Raw genomic sequence first — 26,966 nt, forward strand, 5'->3', positions numbered from 1 at the left:
TTGATTTATTTCAGTAATTGCATTCAAAAGGTGTAACTTGTACATTATATTTATTCATTGCACACAGACTGATGCATTCAAATGTTTATTTCATTTAATTTTGATGATTTGAAGTGGCAACAAATGAAAATCCAAAATTCCGTGTGTCACAAAATTAGAATATTACTTAAGGCTAATACAAAAAAGGGATTTTTAGAAATGTTGGCCAACTGAAAAGTATGAAAATGAAAAATATGAGCATGTACAATACTCAATACTTGGTTGGAGCTCCTTTTGCCTCAATTACTGCGTTAATGCGGCGTGGCATGGAGTCGATGAGTTTCTGGCACTGCTCAGGTGTTATGAGAGCCCAGGTTGCTCTGATAGTGGCCTTCAACTCTTCTGCGTTTTTGGGTCTGGCATTCTGCATCTTCCTTTTCACAATACCCCACAGATTTTCTATGGGGCTAAGGTCAGGGGAGTTGGCGGGCCAATTTAGAACAGAAATACCATGGTCCGTAAACCAGGCACGGGTAGATTTTGCGCTGTGTGCAGGCGCCAAGTCCTGTTGGAACTTGAAATCTCCATCTCCATAGAGCAGGTCAGCAGCAGGAAGCATGAAGTGCTCTAAAACTTGCTGGTAGACGGCTGCGTTGACCCTGGATCTCAGGAAACAGAGTGGACCGACACCAGCAGATGACATGGCACCCCAAACCATCACCCAACCATGCAAATTTTGCATTTCCTTTGGAAATCGAGGTCCCAGAGTCTGGAGGAAGACAGGAGAGGCACAGGATCCACGTTGCCTGAAGTCTAGTGTAAAGTTTCCACCAACAGTGGTTTGTGCAATGAATAAATATAATGTACAAGTTACACCTTTTGAATGCAATTACTGAAATAAATCAAGTTTTTCAAAATATTCTAATTTACTGGCTTTTACCTGTATTTTAGCCGGAGTTCCAGAGTTGTCCCTGCTTTTACTTTGAAAATAAAAAAACTAACGAGTCAAAATATGAAAAAACAACATCCGTTTTGGTATATTTACTAAGGATACACATGTTTCTTAGGTAACATATGAAATTAAAATAAAAAAAGAAGAACGCGGTTTGTTTTTATTTGAATTATATACAAAAACTGTGATATTTTTGCTTTTCAACTTCTATTAATGAACATTTATGAAATGCCCTGATTATACACTGACCTTATTAAAGGTGCATGCATTGTAAATGTGTTTTCAAAGTTCCTAAACATGCATCAGTAGTAGCACAGATGGTTGAAAAATGTATACCAATTTATACCAACAATAATGCATCAATACTGTCGATATGTGGTCTTTTTTTAGGTCCATCCAAACATAAAGCCAGGCCACACATTAAATTGAACAAACAGACGTAAACTGGATAAAGATCGATCCCATCAAGCTGGTGTCGACCCAAAATCCCCGATACCACCCGTGTTATCGACGTTGGGATCGACCCGCCCACCTCCAGCAGACAAGCTCTGAGTGCTCGGCGGCAGTTTGAGGAGAACCCGAGCGGGGGAAAAAACTGCGTCCGATCCCGGAGAACTCAGAACGGGCGAGCCACGATGAGTTGGGGAACGGAGCTCTGGGTACGTTTCATTTTTTTTAAAAGCTTGTTTTCTTTGTTTTGTTACACCCAACTTGGTGTCTTTTTTTGGGGGGACAAACGGAGAGGAATGAAGGGTGACCTTTTCTTCAGCTTTGTGTGAAAGAGCAGCGGCTAATGCTAATGCTAATGCTACCTCCGCGGTGGTGACAGCGGCGGAACAAAAGGCAGGTCTACCGGGGGGCAGCTCGCTTGTCCGCCCCGCTCTCCGCGCTCTTCTTCTCGCTGCTCGGGCTCCGTGTCACAACACTTGTTCTGTTTGTGCTGTTGAATAGAACAGTTGGACCGGCAAGTTGATTCTTGATGATCTTGGCAGTCACACCCAGGATCACGGAGAGAGGCTGGCAGGGATTGTTGGTAGCAGGGCGGAGGAAAAAACTCTCACAAGACCGCCATACCTTAATCCATTATCTCTGAAATCTACTACAAACATGACTTAAGTGTTCTTTGTTTTTACCAACTAGTCGTGTTTGATTATGACCAGTGTAAGGATCTTGTATATATTTGTGGTTTTTGTTTAGTTCAGAAAACTATTGGGTTATATTTGTAATAGTCAACAGTGCTAACTGGCAACAAAGCTGCTTTTACAAAGATAATAGTTGAGTGATATGTTGTATTGTAGTCATATAGAACTGCATTCTACTGAAAGATGTTTTGCTCATCTAATTTTCCAGCCCAAAATCCCTAGTCTCAGCCAAAAACCAAAGCAAGATCTACCCAGATATATGTATGTATGTATGTATGTATGTGTGTGTATTTATGTGTATATATATATATAATGTGTATGTATGTATTAGAGATGCGCGGATAGGCAATTATTTCATCCGCAACCGCATCAGAAAGTGTTACTCGATGTAACATTTGATCAGAACCGCACCCGCCCGTTGTTATATATCTAATATAGACGATGCAAGGCATTAGTGAGGTTATAAAGCTTTTGCCTGTTAAAGAAAGGAGACTGATCCAATGCAGCACAGACATTCGCGTGCCACGCTGTCATGACCCAGAGGCACACCAGTGCGCAATCATATGGGAGCCGCGCTGAGCGCACCTCCAAGCGCGTCTCGCTGCCGGCGACGGCCGGATATATGGGCCCGACGCTCCAGCGCCATCCATTTTCAGGGCTGGTTGATTCGGCAGGTGGGTTGTTACACACTCCTTAGCGGGTTCCAACTTCCATGGCCACCGTCCTAGCTGCTGTCTATATCAACCAGGGTGAGCCCCACCCCTTTCGTGAGCGCACTGCGCGCGGAGTGGCCCCTGTTACGCGCCCCCGGCAACGGGGGTGGCGGGCAGGTAAGCTGCGCGGGCGGAGCGCGCGGAGTGACCCCTGTTACGAGCCCCCGGCCACGGGGGTGGCGGGCAGGTAAGCTGCTTACCTGCTGCGCGTGACGCCGGCCGCGGCGAAGGCGGACGAGGCGGGGTGTCGGTGCGGTGGGCGCGGTGGTGACCCTGGACGTGCGTCGGGCCCTTCTCGCGGATCGCCTCAGCTACGGCTCCCGGTGGGGCCCTCTCGGGGGAAGGGGCCTCGGTCCCGGACCCCGGCGAGGCGTCGGGGGCCTTCTCCGCTCCGTAAAAGTGTCCATCTCTTTTTTTTTTTTTTCTTCTGTTGTGGCATATGCTGCAGGTGCCTGCTCGTTTTTCGTATGTGGGTAACAACATTTAACTATGTATATATATTTCCGAATTGGTTTAACTGCCACCCGCCTGAATCTATTTAAAATCAATTTTTTTTTAATTTCAACCGCCCGACCCGACCCGACCCGACCCGACCCGACCCGACCCGACCCGCGGATAAAATCTAATTTTTTAAAATTTCATCCGCCCGATCCGCGTATTATCCGCGGACTCCGCGGTTGTGCCCGCAAACCGCGCATCTCTAGTATGTATATACAGTTGTGGTCAAAAGTTTACATACACTTGTAAAGAACATAATGTCATGGCTGTCTTGAGTTTCCAATAATTTCTACAACTCTTATTTTTTTGTGATAGAGTGATTGGAGCACATACTTGTTGGTCACACAAAACGTTCATGACGTTTGGTTCTTTTTATGAATTTACTATGGGTCTACCGAAAATCTGCCAGGTCAAAAGTATACATACAGCAATGTTAAAGGGGAACATTATCACCAGACCTATGTAAGCGTCAATATATACCTTGATGTTGCAGAAAAAAGACCATATATTTTTTTTAACCGATTTCCGAACTCTAAATGGGTGAATTTTGGCGAATTAAACGCCTTTCTAATATTCGCTCTCGGAGCGATGACGTCACATCGGGAAGCAATCCGCCATTTTCTCAAACACAGAGTCAAATCAGCTCTGTTATTTTCAGTTTTTTTTGACTGTTTTCCGTACCTTGGAGACATCATGCCTCGTCGGTGTGTTGTCGGAGGGTGTAACAACACGAACAGGGACGGATTCAAGTTGCACCAGTGGCCCAAAGATGCGAAAGTGGCAAGAAATTGGACGTTTGTTCCACACACTTTACCGACGAAAGCTATGCTACGACAGAGATGGCAAGAATGTGTGGATATCCTGCGACACTCAAAGCAGATGCATTTCCAACGATAAAGTCAAAGAAATCTGCCGCCAGACCCCCATTGAATCTGCCGGAGTGTGTGAGCAATTCAGGGACAAAGGACCTCGGTAGCACGGCAAGGAACGCAGACAAGCGAGCTAAACACCCTGGATGTCTTGGCTCACATCGACCCTAGCTTCCCTGGCCTGCTGACATCAACTCCAAAACTGGACAGATCAGCTTTCAGGAAAAGAGTGCGGATGAGGGTATGTCTACAGAATATATTAATTGATGAAAATTGGGCTGTCTGCACTCTCAAAGTGCATGTTGTTGCCAAATGTATTTCATATGCTGTAAACCTAGTTCATAGTTGTTAGTTTCCTTTAATGCCAAACAAACACATACCAATGGTTGGTTAGAAGGCGATCGCCGAATTCGTCCTCGCTTTCTCCCGTGTCGCTGGCTGTCGTGTCGTTTTCGTCGGTTTCGCTTGCATACGGTTCAAACCGATATGGCTCAATAGCTTCAGTTTCATCTTCAATTTCGTTTTCGCTACCTGCCTCCACACTACAACCATCCGTTTCAATACATTCGTAATCTGTTGAATCGCTTAAGCCGCTGAAATCCGAGTTTGAATCCGAGCTAATGTCGCTATAGCTTGCTGTTCTTTCCGCCATGTTTGTTTGTGTTGGCTTCACTATGTGACGTCACAGGAAAATGGACGGGTGGTTAAAATCAGGCACTTTGAAGCTTTTTTTAGGGATATTGCGTGATGGGTAAAATTTTGAAAAAAACTTCGAAAAATATAATAAGCCACTGGGAACTGATTTTTAATGGTTTTAACCCTTCTGAAATTGTGACAATGTTTCCCTTTAATATTTGCTTACATGTCCCTTGGCAATTTTCACTGCAATAAGGCGCTTTTGGTAGCCATCCACAAGCTTCTGGCAAGCTTCCTGTTGAATTTTTGACCACTCTTCTTGACAAAATTGGTGCAGTTCAGCTAAATGTGTTGGTTTTCTGACATGGACTTGTTTCTTCAGCATTGTCCACACGTTTAAGTCAGGACTTTGGGAAGGCCATTCTAAAACCTTAATTCTAGCCCAGTGGTTCTTAACCTTGTTGGGGGTACCGAACCCCACCAGTTTCATATGCGCATTCACCGAACCCTTCTTTAGTGAAAAATAAAATGTAGTTTTTTTTCAAATTCAAGACAAAGTTATAGGAACCGTATGCAAGTAAAACCGACGAAAACGACACGACAGCCAGCGACACGGGAGAAAGCGAGGACGAATTCGGCGATCGCCTTCTAACCAACGATTGGTATGTGTTTGTTTGGCATTAAAGGAAACTAACAACTATGAACTAGGTTTACAGCATATGAAATACATTTGGCAACAACATGCACTTTGAGAGTGCAGACAGCCCAATTTTCATCAATTAATATATTCTGTAGACATACCCTCATCCGCGCTCTTTTCCTGAAAGCTGATCTGTCCAGTTTTGGAGTTGATGTCAGCAGGCCAGGGAAGCTAGGGTCGATATTCTTCTCTTGATCATCTTCGGTGGCATAAGGGACGGTGTGAGCCAAGACATCCAGGGGGTTTAGCTCGCTCGTCTGCGGGAACAAACTGCCGCCATTGCTTGCCGTGCTACCGAGGTCCTTTGTCCCTGAATTGCTCACACACTCCGGCAGATTCAATGGGGGTCTGGCGGCAGATTTCTTTGACTTTATCGTTGGAAATGCATCTGCTTTGAGTGTCGCAGGATATCCACACATTCTTGCCATCTCTGTCGTAGCATAGCTTTCGTCGGTAAAGTGTGCGGAACAAACGTCCAATTTCGCATCTTTGGGCCACTGGTGCAACTTGAATCCGTCCCTGTTCGTGTTGTTACACCCTCCGACAACACGCCGACGAGGCATGATGTCTCCAAGGTACGGAAAACAGTCGAAAAAACGGAAAATAACAGAGCTGATTTGACTCGGTGTTTGGGAAAATGGCGGATTGCTTCCTGATGTGACATCACGAATATTCAAAAGGCGTTTAATTCGCCAAAATTCACCCATTTAGAGTTCGGAAATCGGTTAAAAAAAATATATGGTCTTTTTTCTGCAACATCAAGGTATATATTGACGCTTACATAGGTCTGGTGATAATGTTCCCCTTTAATGGGGAATGCCCGGCGGGCCAGATTGAAAAGCTTAACGGGCCGCATGTGGACCCCGGGCCTTAATTTGCCCGGGTCTGAGCTAGAATAACACTTAAAACAAACAAACAGCAGCACCCTTGTGGGCGTGTGAGCCGGAGGAGAGAGTACTTCACATCATGATCCCAAGACGATGCCACCAGTAACGTCTGCTCAATTTGCTGGTTTGCTTGCTCAGCCCCCCCCCGATGTCACCTGAAAAGTGCTACCGAAGACCACATGATAACACTTTGGTTACGATTGTGAAGTGGCGTAAGCAAAGAGACGTGATGTGATTTGACAGAATGACGTACTCACACTGGCCTCCACCACTGTTTTAGGATAAAATGTGCAATGTGGTTATAAGGATTAGCCAGCTGAGTCATTTTACATTCCCAGATGGTCAGATTGAGCTCGATTTAAGAGAGAAGGGTGGTTTTACTCTTTATGAATAACCCTTGGACATTTGAGATGGCTCATTGGAAAGTTACTGCTTTAACCACAGTGCTTTTTTTTAAACTATGAACTAAGAAACTGACTCTCGGTGGTCATTTTTATGTTTGTCGGTGCCGCTGTATGTCTGCTGTAATAGCCAGAGGCATTAAGGTTGCATGGACATACAAGGTTAGTGTGTTTTTAAAGGGGTTACAGCAGATATTTGCCAGGTAAATTAAATCAATGGAAACTGAAGGACTTTTTTAAGGGAACTAGGAAAAAATAACCAGGCGAGGAAATTAAATGATGTGGAAAAACATTTACACAAAGCTTGAGCTCCAGTCGTGTTCACATTAGGGCTGGGCGATATGGCCTTTTATTAATATCTCGATATTTTTAGGCCATGTCCAGATACATGATATATATCTCGATATTTTGCCTTAGCCTTGAATGAACACTTGATGCATATAATCACAGCAGTATGATGATTCTGTGTGTCTACATTTAAACATTCTTCTTCATACTTCATTAATATATGCTTATTTTAAACTTCCATGCTGAGAGGGAAATCACAACTACCGTATTTTTCGGACTATATGTCGCAGTTTTTTTCATAGTTTGGCCGGGCTCCCGTGCGATTTATATACCGTATTTTGCGCACCATAAGGCGCCCTGGGTTAAAAGCCGCGCCTTCAATGAACGGCATATTTCAAAACTTTGTCCACCTATAAGCCGCCCGGTGTTGTAAGCCGCATCTAACTGCGCTAAAGGAATGTCAAAAAAACAGTCAGATAGGTCAGTCAAACTTTAATAATATATTAAAAACCAGCGTTCTAACAACTCTGTTCACTCCCAAAATGTACGCAAATGTGCAATCACAAACATACGTATATCAACATGGACAGAGCTGCGTGAAAAAAGCCACCCGGCCTCTTCGCGTAAACTTAAACTTACCTTAACCACTCGCTCATCTTTTCTTCATCCATCCCTTCGAGTTAGCTTTTATGATGACGCCGGCTGGAAAGGTCTCTTTTGGCAAGGTCTTCCTTTTGAATATCACCATGGGTGGAAGTTTCTGGCCATTAGCATGGCAAGCTAGAACCACAGTGAAGGATGACTTCTCATTCCCTGTGGTGCGAATATTCACCGTACGTGCTCCCGTTGTATCCACAGTGCGGTTCACAGGAATATCAGTTGCTGTGAAATAGTAATCCGTGTGCGGATGGAGAGATTGCGTCTTTTCATGAACCGGATCCCTGACGCTTAGTAGGAGCCATTTTGTGGTCTTTGCAGATGTAAACACACAAAGGAAATGAAACGTACGGTGATATCCGCGCGCTTTTTCTTCTTCTACGCGGGCGGGTGGTTGCTTACAGTAGAAGAAGAAGCGCTTCCTGTTCTATGGGGGCGGGTGCTTACCTTGGCGGTTGCTTGCGTAGAAGAAGAAGCGCTTCCTGTTCTACCGGGAAAAAAGATGGCGGCTGTTTACCGAAGTTGCGAGATCGAAACTTTATGAAAATGAATCGTAATATTAATCCATATATAAAGCGCACCGGGTTAAAAGCCGCACTGTCAGCTTTTGAGTAAATTTGTGGTTTTTAGGTGCGGCTAATAGTGCGGAAAATACGGTATGTTTTTGTCCTTCTTTATTATGCATTTTCGGCAGGTACGACTTATACTCCGGTGCGACTTATACTCCGAAAAATACGGTAAGTCAATTTACCAAAAGTGTATTTATTAAACAGTTATTAAGCAGTGGCACAAACATTCATGTCATTTCAAAACAGAAAGTGCAAGATTGTCAGAGACATTTTAAAACAAGCTATTAGTGCACCTTTGTGCATGATGTCACTAAGATGACATCAACACAACACTAAATTAAAGTGCATTTTTTGTACAGAACGCCACTACAATAATTTAAAACAAATAAAGTGCACTTTTGTGCATGATGTCACACAAGATATTTCAATAAGTGTCCAATAAAAATGAGCTGTATAATAGGAAATCAAATAGTTGTTGCGTTATGGTGGACCAGTTGTTCCTCCCAGGGAATTCAAGTCACAAGTCGCTCCCAAGCTCTTTACGGCACTTAAAGCTGAGTAGAAAAACCACCAGAGACAGAATAGGTATTTTGTAATATATTTGCAAAGCTTTGTAAATACATTGAGACCAGTCCAGCATAGAACATTCAATCGCGCCGCCAAGATGGTCTGCCCCCACCGAAAAACCCTCTCCCATCTTAAGTCTCTCTCTCTCCCACCCTCGCAGTCATGTCCCTCCAGCCAAAACACATGCCCATTGTCATCCGCACCTGGACATAAGGCTAGATAAGAGAAAGGAGTATCTCTCTTTCTTACATTCCTCACTCAAGGTTAAGCACACAGTATTTGCAGACAACCAAAAGACCACAATTGGAAGAAAAACACTAGCTGTTTTGTAATATGATTATGAAATAAAAGAAGTAACACTTAAATTCGGATATATGTAAATATCTGCCTCCGACATAGTGTATGTCCTTCACTATGTGGTAGGTTCCTGCGGACGTTATCTCCTTCAGTTGTTGACAATTTTTTTCATACGGTGTTGATGTGGAAATGGTTGCTTTGGTATTTTGTTGGTGTGGCACCGAACGGAGATGTTGACATGTGGAGTTTCAAGCACTCCTTATTCTATAGCGGGTGACTTTTCACATGATGCTACATATTAGCAGTGGTGCTACTTTTTGTAGGAACGCTTTTGCCGCATAATTGTTCAACATATTCCCGCTTGAAGCCAAACCACCGCCAGACGATGGACTCCCTGCTGTTTTTCTTGGGAATTAATTATTCCTTCGTTTGTTACCAGATTCGCACCTTCTCTCTCTCGTATTACCACTCGCACCTCACCGTTAGCATCACAGCTAACGTTACCATGTCACTACCTGTCTGCTCCGCGAGAGCGTCTGACGTTGCACACGTGACGTATGTAAGAAGGTGCGCTTGTTTTAAGTCTCTGTGAGAAGGAGAGACAAGAAAGAGTGGGAAAAGCCTGTAGTGTAATGCCCGCAGCTGAAAGCAACTGCATGAGAACGTATACTCGAATATCACGATATAGTCATTTTCTATATCGCACAGAGATAAACCCGCAATATATCGAGTATATCGATATATCGCCCAGCCCTAGTTCACATGTCAACATCTTCATGGGGTATTAGGCCTGTTTGCAGGCATGGATGATCAGGGCTCGCCCGCTCTATGTAGGAGTTCTATATTATTGATATTTCCGATAACATTTCTTAGGCTGTTGATATGTTGTTCGTTGTCGACTTGGAGCTTTCTTTCCTACTAGTTTTCCTGTTAACATCAGTTTTTCTAAGCCGGCTTTTCTAATATGTCCGAGGAATTCCAGCTGCCTATTTCGTATCGTTGCAATTAGAGATCTTCTTGTTTCATTACTTTTCTTTTCAGTCCATGATATGCGGAGTATTTTTCTGAAGAACCACATTTCAGTTGCCTGTAATTCTCTCAGTTGTTGATTGTTTAAAGGCCTACTGAAAGCCACTACTACCGACCACGCAGTCTGATAGTTTATATATCAATGATGAAATCTTAACATTGCAACACATGCCAATACGGCCGGGTTAGCTTACTAAAGTGCAATTTGAAATTTTGCGCGAAATATCCTGCTGAAAACGTCTCGGTATGATGACGCCTGCGCGTGACGTCACGGATTGTAGAGGACATTTTGGGACAGCATGGTGGCCAGCTATTAAGTCGTCTGTTTTCATCGCAAAATTCCACAGTATTCTGGACATCTGTGTTAGTGAATCTTTTGCAATTTGTTCAATGAACAATGGAGACAGCAAAGAAGAAAGCTGTAGGTGGGAAGCGGTGTATTGCGGCCGACTGCAGCAACACAAACACAGCCGGTGTTTCATTGTTTACATTCCCGAAAGATGACAGTCAAGCTTTACCATTGGCCTGTGGAGAACTGGGACAACAGAGATTCTTACCAGGAGGACTTTGAGTTGGATACGCAGACGCGGTACCGTGAGTACGCATGCAGCTGCGGCTTCCAAACATTTGATCGCTTGCCCGTACGTGCGTGCCGCTATATTCATGTCACGTACGTAACTTTGGGGACTTTGGGGAAATATATGTGCTGTATGAACTTTGGGGAGGTGAACGGTACTTTGGGCTGTGGGATTGAGTGTGTTGTGCAGGTGTTTGAGTTGTATTGGCGGGTTATATGGACGGGAGGGGGGAGGTGTTTGTTATGCGGGATTAATTTGTGGCATATTAAATATAAGCCTGGTTTTGTTGTGGCTAATAGAGTATATATATGTCTTGTGTTTATTTACTGTTTTAGTCATTCCCAGCTGAATATCAGGTCCCACCCGCCTCTCACAGCATCTTACCTGTCTGAATTGCTCCCACTGCCCTCTAGTCCTTCACTCTCACTTTCCTCATCCACGAATCTTTCATCCTTGCTCAAATTAATGGGGAAATCGTCGCTTTCTCGGTCCGAATCGCTCTCGCTGCTGGTGGCCATGATTGTAAACAATGTGCAGATGTGAGGAGCTCCACAACCTGTGACGTCACGCTACTCGTCTGCTACTTCCGGTACAGGCAAGGCTTTTTTATCAGCGACCAAAAGTTGCGAACTTTATCGTTGATGTTGTCTACTAAATCCTTTCAGCAAAAATATGGCAATATCGCGAAATGATCAAGTATGACACATAGAATGGACCTGCTATCCCCGTTTAAATAAGAACATCGCATTTCAGTAGGCCTTTAAAGTCCAGCATTCACAGCCGTAAAGTAGGACAGACCATTCATACGTTTTAAAGACTCTGAGTTTGGTGTCGATGTTTCTATTTTTAAATATAAGTTAACATGTTAACAAAAGACTCAATAAAAAATGGTAAACTATTTCTTTACTGGTTTATTAAAGCAATTTAAAGTCTCATAGCAAGAAAAGCACATGCTGGTCTGCTGAGTTGAGGCACAGACTGGCGAGCTGTCATAATCCTCTGATGGGATTAATGTGTTGGCTGTCAAGATTAAGCTTTATTGGCTGTCTGATGTCAGATTACAGATAATCGTTTGGGGGGAAAAAAAGATGCAAAGCAGAAGCTCATTGGCTGTTTTTTTTTTGTCACCGGATAGAATATTTTATTATTCATACTTGGTAGAACTACAACATGAAAGATACAACATTTTCAGACGGTATAATCACATTCTATTTTATTTGTCTTTCGCCAACCTGTTCTGTGAACTGTTTCACATTGCAAATCCTTTTGGCATCTTTAAGACTACAATCACCAGCAAAACAAGTCATTATTTCCCCTTTTTACTTAAATATTTTTGCCCACTGTCTCACGTTTGTGAAATATTACTGGATTTGTTAGATTTGACTCTGCTTTTGCTAGACATCTTGGCTGTATTTCAGAAGACATTACAAAGCAAGCAAGGCACATCCGATTACCGACCTGGCTTCCTCCCCTGTGTGAAGTTGAAAGTGCTTTGTGTGTGTAAGTGTGTGTGTGTTTTCACCAGTGTTGTGACGCTGCCAGACTGTGCTTTGGTCTGTCTGGCTGAGGCTAGCCAAGGACTGGTAGGGCAGAACAGCCAACTATGACTCAGAGATGGGAGGTTGACAGGTGGGCTTCTCTTCTGACTGGCCATGTATAAAGGGATAGAAGGGGATACGGTTCAGGGAAAGACCACCATCTTTTAATCGATGGCTGCATTTAGTCGAATGGATTCTTGTTGTAGTCTCACACATGCTGTGAAGCAGTTGACCATTTTTCATCCTTCTGTTTGGGATTTGAGATGGGTTTGTGCAGCATGATACCCACAACCCTTAAATATTTTAGGTTGTGACTGGTCTCCTATTGCATCCTATTGAGACTATTTATAAATCAACAATAGTTCACAACGTGGAAACTCATCCGAGCAGCATTCTTCTACGGCTCGTGGAACTATACTAGAAGAAGCTTTCAGGGCTTGCAATTTGATGAACAACAGTAGTTTGCCTCGGGCTAAGACACAGCAGGTGTGAATGAATACATGGAAGCTAAGGGATCTGGGCTAAACACAACATTATGTTGCACAGTGGCGAGCCGATGTTGTCAACAAATTGTATACTGTATGTACAGTATGTGGGCTGGTGTGTTTTTTTAAATGTGAACTAGAGTACGTTATTGGAACTAGGGCTGCAGCTAACGATTATTTTTCTATCGATTAATCTATAGATTATTTTTTCGATTAATCGGTTAATCTATAGATTATTTTTTCGATTAATCTATGGATTATTTTTCCTTTTACCGATTTTTTTTTAAATTTAAAATGAAGAGGAAAAAATAAATGTAGGCCAGTTTTTTCAAAAGGCATGGCTTTTATTTACAAAAAAAAAAGTATGGCCACTCAGTCAACATTGACAACAACATGACAAAATATTCTGTAACAATGTAAACATTTAAAACTTTTAACATTTAACAAAATTAAAAGTAGCTTATTTGCTTTTTAATGTGCAAATATAAAAGTAAACATCCAGTGCAAATCTTAATATTCTGGAATAGTATAAGCATTTCAAAAGTAAAAGTATTGCTTATTTTGCTTTAAAATGTGCAAAAATAAAGATAAACATCCAATACAAAAAAGTGCAAAACGGAAATATTCTGTAACAAGTGTAAACATTTCAACAAAAGTAAAAGTATTGCTTATTTGCTAAAATGTGCAAAAATAAAGCTAAACATCCAATACAAAAAAGTGTACAGTGTAAACATTTCAACAAAAGTAAAAGTATTGCTTATTTTGCTTAATAACACAACAATGATAGTATGATTAAAGTGAAAGTTAATTGTTCGTTTGTACAAAGTATATGTAACTGTTAATGTTGTAAAAGGTATTTGCACAACTAATTAACGTTAGCGTTTGTGACACGTCTTGTGCCGTGGGGTTCTTTCAGGACCGACAGACTGAACGCCAGACGGCTTTGCCAGGTTTACAATCTTTTAATTTTACACAAAGTCTTTTCTCTTCCAACTGCGCGGATCGCGCACCTGGGCACGATTGCGGCGTCGCTCCCGGCGCGCCCCGCCTCGCCGCTCGCTCGCCGCCGCCGCCTCTCCACAGCGTTAAAGAGGAGCGCGTCTTTGTAAACACTGAACAGGCACGCCAAACGCGCCTCTCAGAGCGAAACGGTGCTTTAGTTTATGAATTTACAACGCAGATACAAATGACACATTCATGTTTTTGTGTAATAATGACAACGTATACGCATGCGGACGATTGACTTGTTGATGGTGATGGCAAGAACGCTGTCGGGGGTTTTCTTTTCAAATGTTCGTTCATAGCCGTTGTGCTGCTATGATAGGCCATTTCCGCTCGACACAGTGTGCATACAACAACATTATTAGGCCGTTTATTGAAATACTCCCACACTTTTGACGACTTTTGGCGTGCTTTTTTCCCCTCGCTCGCATCGTCTGCTTTGCGCTCCGCCATGACAGTAAAGTAGAGTGACGTAAATATGCGACGCGCCGACGCACAAAAACGGCGTCGACGTATTTACGTAACCGATGACGTCGACTACGTCGACGCGTCGTTTCAGCCTTAATTGGAACTAGTGTTGTCTTGGTACCAAAATGTATTTCGATACTTTTCGGTACTTTTCGATGCTTTTCTAAATCAAGGGCACCAGAAAAAATTGCATTATTGGCTTTATTTTAACAAAAAAATCTTAGGGTACATTAAACATATGTTTCTTATTGCAAGTTTGTCCTTAAATAATATAGTGAACATACAAGACAACTTGTCTTTTAGTAGTAAGTAAACAAACAAAGGCTCCTAATTTAGCTGCTGACGTATGCAGTAACATATTGTGTCATTTTCCATTCTATTATTTTGTCAACATTATTAAGGACAAGTGGTAGAAAATTAATTATTAATTTACTGTTAATATCTGTTTATTTTCTCTTTTAAAAAGGTTCTATCTACACTTCTGTTCAAATGTAATAATCACTTAATTCTTCTGTTGTTTGATACTTTACATTAGTTTTGGATGATACAACGAATTTGGGTATCGATTGATACCAAGTTGTTACAGGATCATACATTGATCATATTCAAAGTCCTCATGTGTATCGGGACGTATTTCCTGAGTTTATAAACATAATATACATTTGAAAAAAACTAAATTAGATTTTGTGATGCTAAAAAATGTCGATGTAATCATAGTAGTATCGACTAGATACGTTGCTGTACTTGGTATCATTACAGTGGATGTTAGGTGTAGATCCACCCATGGCGTTCGCCATGGGTGGATCTTTTAGAGGCGATATAGTACCGAATATGATTCATTAGTATCGCGATACTATACTAATACCGGTATACCGTACAACCCTAATTGGATCATATCACTTTAGTAGGGAATTTTATGAAAAATGTGTTTGCCATCATTCAAAACAGTTAGGATATGCTATGTTCAATATATTGATTTATTTGAATTGAAAATAATGATTATTTCAGAACACAATCTAATTTGTATTTGTTTTAGAAACTCCACAAAGTATCTTTTTTTGACATTTTGGTCTGATAGAATTCCTAATTAAATTGACTTACGTAAAACTACAAACATGGAAGAAGATGATGATGGAGTGCAGGGCTTTCTGGCACACATTAAAAATGTTTTCTTTTAGTTTAATGTGAAAACACATTTAAGAAATATATTGTATATATTCATATGTACCATATTTTTCGGACTATAAGTCGCAGTTTTTTTCATAGTTTGGCGTTTCATAGTGCGATTTATATATGTTTTTTCATTCTTTATTATGCATTTTCGGCAGGTGCGACTTATACTCCGGTGCGACTTATACTCCGAAAAATACGGTAAATATTAGTGCAGTCTCCAATAACACCAGAAAAAAATTCAAGATTTGTTGCTAGTCGTTTTTTTTAGTCACTAAAAGGATTGGAGAAGTCTTTAGCAAAATAGAAAAACAGAACAAAATGATTTAAGAAAAATATATTAGTTAATATTATCTATTTGTTTTTAAATTTGTGTGTAAAATATTTTAAGCCTTTTAAAAAAATATATGCATCAAAACTGATTATGCAAATGATATGATGACGTTATATTGACCACACCCCACCACGCCCTCTTGCCACTAGCACAGTGTTTTTCAACCTTTTTTGAGCCAAGGCACATTTTCTGCGTTGAAAAAATGCAGAGGCACACCACCAGCAGAAATCATTAAAAAACGAAACTCAGTTGACAGTAAAAAGTCATTGTCGCGATTGTTGGATATGACTTTAAACCATAACCAAGCATGCATCAATGTAGCTCTTGTCTCAAAGTAGGTGTACTGTCACCACCTGTCACATCACGCCGTGACTTATTTTGAGTTTTTTGCTGTTTTCCTGTGTGTAGTGTTTTAGTTCTTGTCTTGCGCTCCTATTTTGGTGGCTTTTCCTGGGTTTTTTTGTATTTTCCTGTAGCAGTTTCATGTCTTCCTTTGAGCGATATTTCCCGCATCTACTTTGTTTTAGCAATCAAGAATATTTCACTTGTTTTTATCCTTCTTTGTGGGGACATTGTTGATTGTCATGTCATGTTCAGATGTACATTGTGGACGCCGTCTTTGCTCCACAGTACCGTATTTTCCGCACTATAAGGCGCACCGGATTATTAGCCGCACCTTCAATGAATGGCATATTTCATAACTTTGTCCACCAATAAGCCGCCCCGGGCTATAAGCCGCGCCTACGCTGCGCTAAAGGGAATGTCAAAAAAACAGTCAGATAGGTCAGTCAAACTTTAATAATATATTAAAAACCAGCGTTCTAACAACTCTGTTCACTCCCAAAATGTACGCAAATGTGCAATCACAAACATAGTAAAATTCAAAATAGTGCAGAGCAATAGCAACATAATGTTGCTCGAACGTTAATGTCACAACACACAAAATAAACATAGCGCTCACTTTCTGAAGTTATTCTTCATTCGTAAATCCTTCGTCTTCGGTGTCCGAAGTGAAAAGTTGGGCAAATTTACGATCCACTGGCAGATGTTGGCGTCGTCTGGCGCTGCCTCCTCGTCTTAGTGAAGGTGTGTTCGCCTTCTGTCATCCACTGTTCCCACGCAGTTAGCAGTCTAGCTTCGAATGCCCTGTTGACACCAATATCTAGCGGCTGGAGGTCTTTTGTCAATCCACCCGGAATGACGGCGAGTATTGAATTAAGCGCGTAAGCGTGTCTCTCAATGTGCTGTTATGAGCTAGCAAATATAACAACTACACTACCCAGCATGCAACGATAGTTACGAGCATGCGCGGTAGCCCTGAGAAGCGTTGTATGCTGGCAGTTAGCACGCTGTGAGTAAACGTTGAGAACTCAGTTAACACGCCTCGTCTGCATTATTTATAATTAGACAGACAACACACTTAATAGGAGCCATTTTGGGGTCTTTACATAAACACACAAATGGAAATGAAACGTCACATATCCCAGCATGCACCGCGCGCTTCTTCGTCATCCACTGTTCCCACGCAGTTAGCAGTCTAGCTTCGAATGCCCTGTTGACACCAATATCTAGCGGCTGGAGGTCTTTTGTCAATCCACCCGGAATGACGGCGAGTATTGAATTAAGCGCGTAAGCGTGTCTCTCAATGTGCTGTTATGAGCTAGCAAATATAACAACTACACTACCCAGCATGCAACGATAGTTACGAGCATGCGCGGTAGCCATGAGAAGCGTTGTATGCTGGCAGTTAGCACGCTGTGAGTAAACGTTAAGAACTCAGTTAACACGCCTCGTCTGCATTATTTATAATTAGACAGACAACACACTTAATAGGAGCCATTTTGGGGTCTTTACATAAACACACAAATAGAAATGAAACGTCACATATCCCAGCATGCACCGCGCGCTTCTTCTACGGGGAAAAAAGATGGCGGCTGTTTACCGTAGTTGCGAGACCTAAACTTTATGAAAATGAATCTTAATATTTATCCATATATAAAGCGCACCGGGTTATAAGGCGCACTGTCAGCTTTTGAGAAAATTTGTGGTTTTTAGGTGCGCCTTATAGTGCGGAAAATACGGTAAGTCTTTGCTGTCGTCCAGCATTCTGTTTTTGTTTACTTTGTAGCCAGTTCAGTTTTAGTTTCTTTCTGCATAGTCTTCCCTAAGCTTCAATGCCTTTTCTTAGGGGCACTCACCTTTTCGTTTATTTTTGGTTAAAGCATTAGACACCTTTTTACCTGCACACTGTCTCCCACTGTTTCCGACATCTACAAAGCAATTAGCTACAGGCTGCCACCTACTGATATGGAAGAGTATTACACGGTTACCCTGCCGAGCTCTAGACAGCACCGACACTCAACAACAACACAACATTTGCAGACTATAATTACTGGTTTGGAAAAAATATTTTTAACCCAAATAGGTGAAATTAGATTAAATTAGATTGTTCAGTGTCTGGTTTTGAGGAGTGGGGCTGGTTACCCTAAACAAATGGTGTCCTTTAGGAGAAACAGAAGCAGTAAGGTCTTGACTTTATCAGAACAGAACAACATGTCTGCACATCTTAAAGTGCTGGCTCCAAATATTATTTAATCAAATCCAAAATCACATTTGTTTTATTGATTGACAGTTTATTCTGTATAAGAACCCTTTAAATTAAATGCCCGTTTCCCTAGCTGTTTACTGTTTGTTCCCAGAAGAATTTGTGGAACAATCAATTTGCTATCTACCAATAGAAACATTATCATGAAATGTATTTTTTTGTTTCAACATATGACGACAAAAATGTATAAATGTAAAATGTAATTGCATAAATTCCATTTACACGTCCCAAACATTTTTTGTAAGATTTTATTAGTGTTTAAGTTGTTCTTTTTTGTCACAATCTCGCTAGACAAGCCACCAATATATGCACTCTTAATTTGCAAAATTATGAGGGTCTTTAACCCTTGTGTAATGTTCATATTGTTGTTACTCAGCCAGCGTTTGTGGGTCTGATGGACCCGTTGCATTTTGTGGCTTTTAATGCCTCACAATCAAACACTTTTATGTTAAAATACTGAACAGATGTTTACCTTATCCCAATAAACATCTGTTTAGTATTTTAACATAAAAGTGTTTGATTGTGAGGCATTAAAAGCCACAAAATGCAACGGGTCCATCAGACCCACAAACGCTGGCTGAGTAACAACAATATGAACATTAGGGGTTAGGGTTAGGAGGTTGGCGGGTTAGGGTTAGATGTAGGGCTGCAACAACTAATCGATTAAATCGATTATAAAAATAGTTGGCGATCAATTTAGTCATCGATTTGTTGGATCTATGCTATGCACCTGCGCAGAGGCTTTTTAAAAAAAATGTATGAACCTTTATTTATAAACTGCAACACTTACAAACAGCTAAGAAACAATAATCCAAATAAGTATGGTGCCAGTATGCTGTTTTTTTCCCAATAAAATACTGGAAAGAATAGAAATGTAGTTTGTCTCTTTTATCCGATTATTAATCGAAGTAATAATCGACAGATTAATCGATTATCAAATTAGTTGTTAGTTGCAGCCCTAGTTGGATGTTAGATGTTAGATGTTTATTGTGATAAGGTGAACATCTGTTCAGTATTTTAACATAAAAGTGTTTGATTGTGAGACATTAAAAGCCACAAAATGCAACGGGTCCATCAGACCCACAAACGCTGGCTGAGTAACAACAATATGAACATTAGGGTTAGGGTTAGGATTGGGGTTGGGTTGGGGTGTACCACACACACACACACACACACACACACACACACACACACACACACACACACACACACACACACACACACACACACACACACACACACACACACACACACACACACAGCAGGCCGAGACAGGAGGAGGACAGAGGGTAGGTACACAGAACATCAGAGGGTCAAATGTGCGAGAAAATGAGAGCAGACAGTGTTGACAAACAATGTTGCAACCTTGTGTGGGAACCGCAGGTGCAGAAACACAAAAGAAGAATCCCTGTGGGATGCAGAAACTGGCAGAGAAATTTTCCCGTGCAACGTTCATATTGTTGTTACTCAGCCAGCGTTTGTGGGTCTGATGGACCCGTTGCAGTTTGTGGCTTTTAATGCCTCACAATCAAACACTTTTATATTAAAATACTGAACAGATGTTTATAGGGATAAGGTAAACATCTGTTCAGTATTTTAACATAAAAGTGTTTGATTGTGAGGCATTAAAAGCCACAAAATGCAACGGGTCCATCAGACCCACAAACGCTGGCTGAGTAACAACAACAATATCAGGGTTAGGGTTGGGGTTAGGGTTAGATGTTAGATGTTTATTGGTATAAGGTAAACATCTGTTGAGTATTTTAACATAAAAGTGTTTGATTGTGAGGCATTAAAAGCCACAAAATGCAACGGGTCCATCAGACCCACAAACGCTGGCTGAGTAACAACAATATGAACGTCGCACGGAAAAATCTCTCTGCCAGTTTCTGCATCCCACAGGGATTCTTCTTTTGTGTTTCTGCACCTGCGGTTCCCACACAAGGTTGCAACATTGTTTGTCAACACTGTCTGCTCTCATTTTCTCGCACATTTGACCCTCTGATGTTCTGTGTACCTACACTCTGTCCTCCTCCTGTCTAGGCCTGCTGTGTGTGTGTGTGTGTGTGTGTGTGTGTGTGTGTGTGTGTGTGTGTGTGTGTGTGTGTGTGTGTGTGTGTGTGTGTGTGTGTGTGTGTGTGTGTGGTACACAGAACATCAATTTCCACACTTCTATTAGCCAGTGGACCCGGACACCTTATATGTAATAGAAATGTGTAGGGGGGGGTGTATGGTGTGTGGTCATTAAATATGTATTCTGATATATGTTCTTCACAGAAAATGAGCCAAAGTCAGTGAGTCTCAGTTTGAAAAAGTAATTCATTGTATAATTTTTCTTTAAATAAAAAATTTAAATGGGTCCCACAGACCAGAACACCACAGTCTCCAATACTGGTGGTGGCTATAGTGTTTTGTGCAGACTTCTGATATTTTTAGTTATCGGCAGTATCCTGTTGAACTTTTTTCCCCAGAGACGGGTTTGTATGGGTGAGAAGGTTGGTTGGCAAATACAGCATTTCACTTGTGCATGATTTTTACAGTTTAAGGCTAATCATTGTTTACATTTGCAAAAAAAAAAATACATCTACTAGAGACCAATGTTTTCTAAGCCAATAGTATTTCCGGTCAAGACATCACAGAAAAAAAAATCCTTCCTCTCAGGATACATTCACTACAGTGTGCTTCCTGTGCTCACATCTGTATCCTTCCAGCTGTTTGGCAGCTGATCACATTTAGCTCATAAGCATCTTTTAGACAACTGCAGTAACAGGATGAACCAAAGTGTGACTAAAATGGGTCAGCATGTGTTATGTGAACATTTCCGCTCAGGCCTCACTGATGGTGTTTTACTGCATAAAGTAGAACAATTTTGTTCCTCTGGATTTACAAACTGACCTCAGAATGACCATGAATTGATTAACGTGGACCCAGACTTAAACAAGTTGAAAAACTTATTCGGGTGTTACCATTTAGTGGTCAATTGTACGGGATATCTACTAATAAAAGTTTCGATCAATCAATCAATCTAGAGTTGTACTTCATACTTGCCAACCTTGAGACCTCCGATTTCGGGAGGTGGGGGGTGGGGGGCGTGGTTGGGGGCGTGGTTAAGATATATATATATATATATATATATATATATATATATATATATATATATATATAGCTAGAATTCACTGAAAGTCAAGTATTTCTTATATATATATATATATATATATATATATATATATATATATATATAAGAAATACTTGACTTTCAGTGAATTCTAGCTATATATATATATATATATATATATATATATATATATATATATATATATATATATATATATATGTATATTTTATTACATATATATATATATATATATATATATATATAAATTAATTAAATAAATACTTGAATTTCAGTGTTCATTTATTTACACATATACACACACATAACACTTATCTACTCATTGTTGAGTTAAGGGTTGAATTGTCCATCCTTGTTCTATTCTCTGTCACTATTTCAGAACACACACATTATACAAATATACATTATAAAATCAATAAGAAAACGGGAGCTCTAATTTGGGAGTATGAATTAGGATCAGAAGTTCCTATATAAACATTGCGCACTCGCGTCGCCTTTTTGTATTGATTACTGCAGCTGTGCACTGGATTCATTCACAAATACAAACTACAACTCACAAACACTTTAGAGTTAGGCTCCGCCATCAGAATGTGTACTTAAACTTATAAAGATCACATGGATATTATTCAGTGAGTTGATTCACCAAAACTAACCTGTTATACAGGAGGAAAAAGCACACAGGACGTTTCAATTGTTCACAGACTGGTCGTGCTCATCAGAATGACAAGACACTTCCGGTCTGCAGGTGATAGCATTCAATTGGGAAGAAACGCCCTACTACCCCCTACTGACCAATGTGAATACTGATAAATGTGTAATGACAGCTCCAAAAACAAATTCAAACCACAAAATAAAATAAATAAATCAACACAAAAATGTGACACATTATGGGTGGGTCACATATGCATGTACAGTAGATGGCAGTATTGTCCTGTTTAAAAGTGTCACAACATTGCTGTTTACGCAGACAAACTGCTTTACGGTAGACAAAGACTTGACTGCTGTTGTTGTGTGTTGTTACCGCGCTGGGAGGACGTTAATGAAACTGCCTAACAATAAACCCACATAAGAAACCAAGAACTCGCCCTCGATCATTAGCTGTTTATATTGTGGGAAAGGGGACGTGTGAACAGGCTGTCAACACGTCACTCAGGTCCGCATGGAGCTGGAGGGGGCGTGACCTCCAGCTCCGCCTGAATTTCGGGAGATTTTCGGGAGAAAATTTGTCCCGGGAGGTTTTCGGGAGAGGCGCTGAATTTCGGGAGTCTCCCGGAAAATCCGGGAGGGTTGGCAAGTATGGTTATACTTGCACATTTAATTTGTAGTAGGAAATACAGTAAATGGTTGAGGTAGTCCAGAACAAATATACTGTACTTCTGCTTAAGATCCTCACCTTGTGGGCTTTTGTGGATTTTCTGTGGTTCATTATACCAGCAGCCAAGCAGGCTTAGCAACTAAATTACATATCCTCCTTTATCAGCAGCAGTGTTCAGTATTTTTTCCAGGAAGTAAATTATGACTCACTCTAGGCAGGAATACATCCAGGCCTCTCAAGTCATAACTTGGCTGGACGTGGATTCATCATTCCCTCTTTTAGTCAGCTCATATAAGGCAGTTCTTTTTTTTTTTCAGCCAGTGGATCAAAATGTGTGTTTTTAGACCTGTGGAAAGTAGGGAAATGGTGTGATTTTTTTTTCTTCTGATGTTACCAGTTTTGCAAGCCAGTCATAATAGTCATTACTTCTGCTGGCTGCTGTCAATTACAATCCAGTTTTTAAACATGATGGTATGATGCTCTCGTGGCCTAATGGAGTATATTTACAGCATATATATATATATATATATATATATATATATAAGAAATACTTGACTTTCAGTGAATTCTAGCTGTATATATTTTTTTTTATTATATATATATATATATATATATATATATATATATATATATATATATATATATATATATATATATATATATATATATATAAATACAAGAAATACTTGAATTTCAGTGTTCATTTATTTACACATATACACACACATAACGCTCATCTACTCATTGTTGAGTTAAGGGTTGAATTGTCCATCCTTGTTCTATTCTCTGTCACTATTTTTCCAACCATGCTGAACACCCTTTCGCAGGTACCCAGAAAGGTTTCGAGTACCACCAAAAAAACGGAATCTCTGAAGACAGTATAAAAATCTGTGTTAAAAGTGTACAAATACTGTTTGTATAATAAGCATGTTATTCTTTACAAATGAGGGTTAAGAGTTCAGTACTAAAAAAAAAAGAGAAAAGAATGTGGCTTAAGTACAGTTTTTTAATTGAGCTGCTGCATTTTTTGGTTGGGTTGTTTATTTTGAGTAACTTCTATACATTTCTAAAAGGGGAGGAATGTAATAGTGATCTATGTTTGTCTGTTGCCATCTCCTGGTGAATGTTGGCTATAGCGTACTGGGGTTACTTTTTGGTTGGCCAACGATTTACGTGATGTTGCGCACCTGACGTCACTCAGGTCCGCATGGAGCTGGAGGGGGCGTGGCTTCCAGCTCCGCCTGAATTTCGGGAGATTTTCGGGAGAAAATTTGTCCCGGGAGGTTTTCGGGAGAGGCACTGAATTTCGGGAGTCTCCCGGAAAATCCGGGAGGGTTGGCAAGTATGAAGTCAACTGCTAGTAACATCACTATGAGCCCGTTGGCATTCTAGAAACATAAACACCAGCTCAGCTCGCTCGCAGTCCTGGCTTGAGGTGAAGGCTAATTCGCTTTTAGCGTAATGTTTGTGTGGGTGTGTGTATGTGAGTTACGGACAGCAAAGCCCTGTCTGTCTGTCTGTTATTTCACTTTACCTTTTTCTGTGTTGATTGAGCTGTGTTGAAGCAGGACATTATGTTGAATGAAGAGTTTCTATTTCTGATAGTTGATATAATAATGCAACTGCATCATTAAAGGGGAACATTATCACCAGACCTATGTAAGCATCAATATATACTTTGATGTTGCAGAAAAAAGACCATATATTATTTTAACTGATTTCCGAACTCTAAATGGGTAAATTTTGGCGAATTAAACGCCTTTCTAATATTCGCTCTCGGAGCGATGACATCACAGGAAGCAATCCGCCATTTTCTCAAACACCGATTCAAATCAGCTCTGTTATTTTCCGTTTTTTCGACTGTTTTCCGTACCTTGGAGACATCATGCCTCTTCGGTGTGTTGTCGGAGGGTGTAACAACACGAACAGGGACGGATTCAAGTTGCACCAGTGGCCCAAAGATGCGAAAGTGGCAAGAAATTGGACGTTTGTTCCGCACACTTTACAGACGAAAGCTATGCTACGACAGAGATGGCAAGAATGTGTGGATATCCTGCGACACTCAAAGCAGATGCATTTCCAACGATAAAGTCAAAGAAATCTGCCGCCAGACCCCCATTGAATCTGCCGGAGTGTGTGAGCAATTCAGGGACAAAGGGCCTCGGTAGCACGGCAAGCAATGGCGGCAGTTTGTTCCCGCAGACGAGCGAGCTAAACCCCCTGGATGTCTTGGCTCACACCGTCCCTTATGCCACCGAAGATGATCAAGAGAAGAATATCGACCCTAGCTTCCCTGGCCTGCTGACATCAACTCCAAAACTGGACAGATCAGCTTTCAGGAAAAGAGCGTGGATGAGGGTATGTCTACAGAATATATTAATTGATGAAAATTGGGCTGTCTGCACTCTCAAAGTGCATGTTGTTGCCAAATGTATTTCATATGCTGTAAACCTAGTTCATAGTTGTTAGTTTCCTTTAATGCCAAACAAACACATACCAATCGTTGGTTAGAAGGCGATCGCCGAATTCGTCCTCGCTTTCTCTCGTGTCGCTGGCTGTCGTGTCGTTTTCGTCGGTTTCGCTTGCATACGGTTCAAACCGATATGGCTCAATAGCTTCAGTTTCTTCTTCAATTTCGTTTTCGCTACCTGCCTCCACACTACAACCATCCGTTTCAATACATGCGTAATCTGTCTGAATCCGAGCTAATGTCGCTATAGCTTGCAGTTCTTTCCGCCATTTTTGTTTGTGTTGGCTTCACTATGTGACGTCACAGGAAAATGGACGGGTGTATATAACGATGGTTAAAATCAGGCACTTTGAAGCTTTTTTTAGGGATATTGCATGATGGGTAAAATTTTGAAAAAAACTTCGAAAAATATAATAAGCCACTGGGAACTGATTTTTAATGGTTTTAACAATTCTGAAATTGTGATAATGTTCCCCTTTAAGCCTACATGAACTCCATGGTGTTCAGGGATGAATAGTCTCTCCCATTGCTATTGTACCATTTTTTTCAGCTATAGTTACATTAATCATTAGAAATGCAGCAGCCTAGTTTTGAATGGCAGGGTCCCTGCTATCACATGTTGATAAAAAATATAACATTTACATAATAAAAATCAACTACAGGCTTCCCAAATGCTGTAATAAATGAAGCATGATGAGCTGACTTGAAACTGTTTAATGTTGCACTTTTTATATGTAGAAGAAAAGTTTTGTCATTTTATTTAATCTGAGGCAGTTTAATGTGGATTAATTTCGGCAGAGTTATTATAGTGTTCCCAATGTCAAAAGGATAAAGCCATTGTTTACACATTTGGTAAATAAATAACCAAAAAATGTATTTTTTGTTGTTTTCTTACTGTACCGAAAATGAACCGAACCGTGACCTCTAAACCGAGGTACGTACCGAACAGACATTTTTGTGTACCGTTACACCCCTAATATTATCTGATTCGATTAAATGTGTAATCTCCAAACAACCTAAAGGTCGTACAATTTGGAATTCAACCAAAATGCTTCTGGAAAAATAGTCACACAAAGACTTGGAATTTGAACCGCCGTGTGAAACACTAGCATATCTCACCTGATGTCATATCTCATGACACTTGGTGAGCAAAGTAAATAACTAACACATCAACTCCATGTATGTATCTTGCATCTTCTTTGGCTTGTGTAAATAGTCTGATATCAGCACAGAAGGGTATCATTGATGGCAAAGAAGAGAAATATGATTAAGACCATTGAACTAGAAGTCGCTTTCTAAACTTTCTAAAATTGCTAATATCTAAGGAAGAATAAAATGGACACCGGAAATAAAACTGCATTATTTTTAAAAAACAAGCGGTGCGTTTAAAGACAGCTGAACAGAGTAGGATGCTACAATGCCTGCCAGAAATAATTGATAGATTTTATTTGTTACGCACTTTTCATTTAAATACATCTTAATGGGGAACTGTGAGAATTTTGCCTATCGTTCACAATCATTATGAAAACAATGACGACGGGAGGATTTTTTTAATGCATTCTAAATATTAAATAAACGTAAATAAAAGTCCGCTTACAGCGGAGCCAATGGGAGCTCTACTATTTTGCCCATAAAACCCAATAAATAACCATTCAAAAAACGTCAACAACACTCCATTTACATT

The 26,966-nt window shown here is 40.6% G+C and overlaps 1 protein-coding gene across 4 annotated transcripts in view; it reads left to right on the top strand.

The window, feature by feature from the left end:
• The first annotated feature begins 1,352 nt into the window (after positions 1 to 1,352).
• Positions 1,353 to 26,966, top strand: part of fnbp1l (formin binding protein 1-like) — a 150,008-nt gene continuing 124,394 nt past the window's right edge. For 3 of the 4 annotated variants that reach the window (XM_061975521.2, XM_061975519.2, XM_061975522.2), the window contains exon 1: positions 1,353 to 1,590. In XM_061975521.2, coding sequence (XP_061831505.2) covers positions 1,567 to 1,590 — 24 coding nt within the window. In that variant the 5' untranslated portion in view covers positions 1,353 to 1,566. The remainder of the gene's footprint in view (positions 1,591 to 26,966) is intronic. The other variant, XM_061975523.2, reaches the window with a different exon arrangement.

The sequence above is a fragment of the Nerophis lumbriciformis genome, linkage group LG14 (genome assembly GCF_033978685.3).
Source record: "Nerophis lumbriciformis linkage group LG14, RoL_Nlum_v2.1, whole genome shotgun sequence".
Classification (NCBI taxonomy): Eukaryota; Metazoa; Chordata; class Actinopteri; order Syngnathiformes; family Syngnathidae; genus Nerophis; species Nerophis lumbriciformis.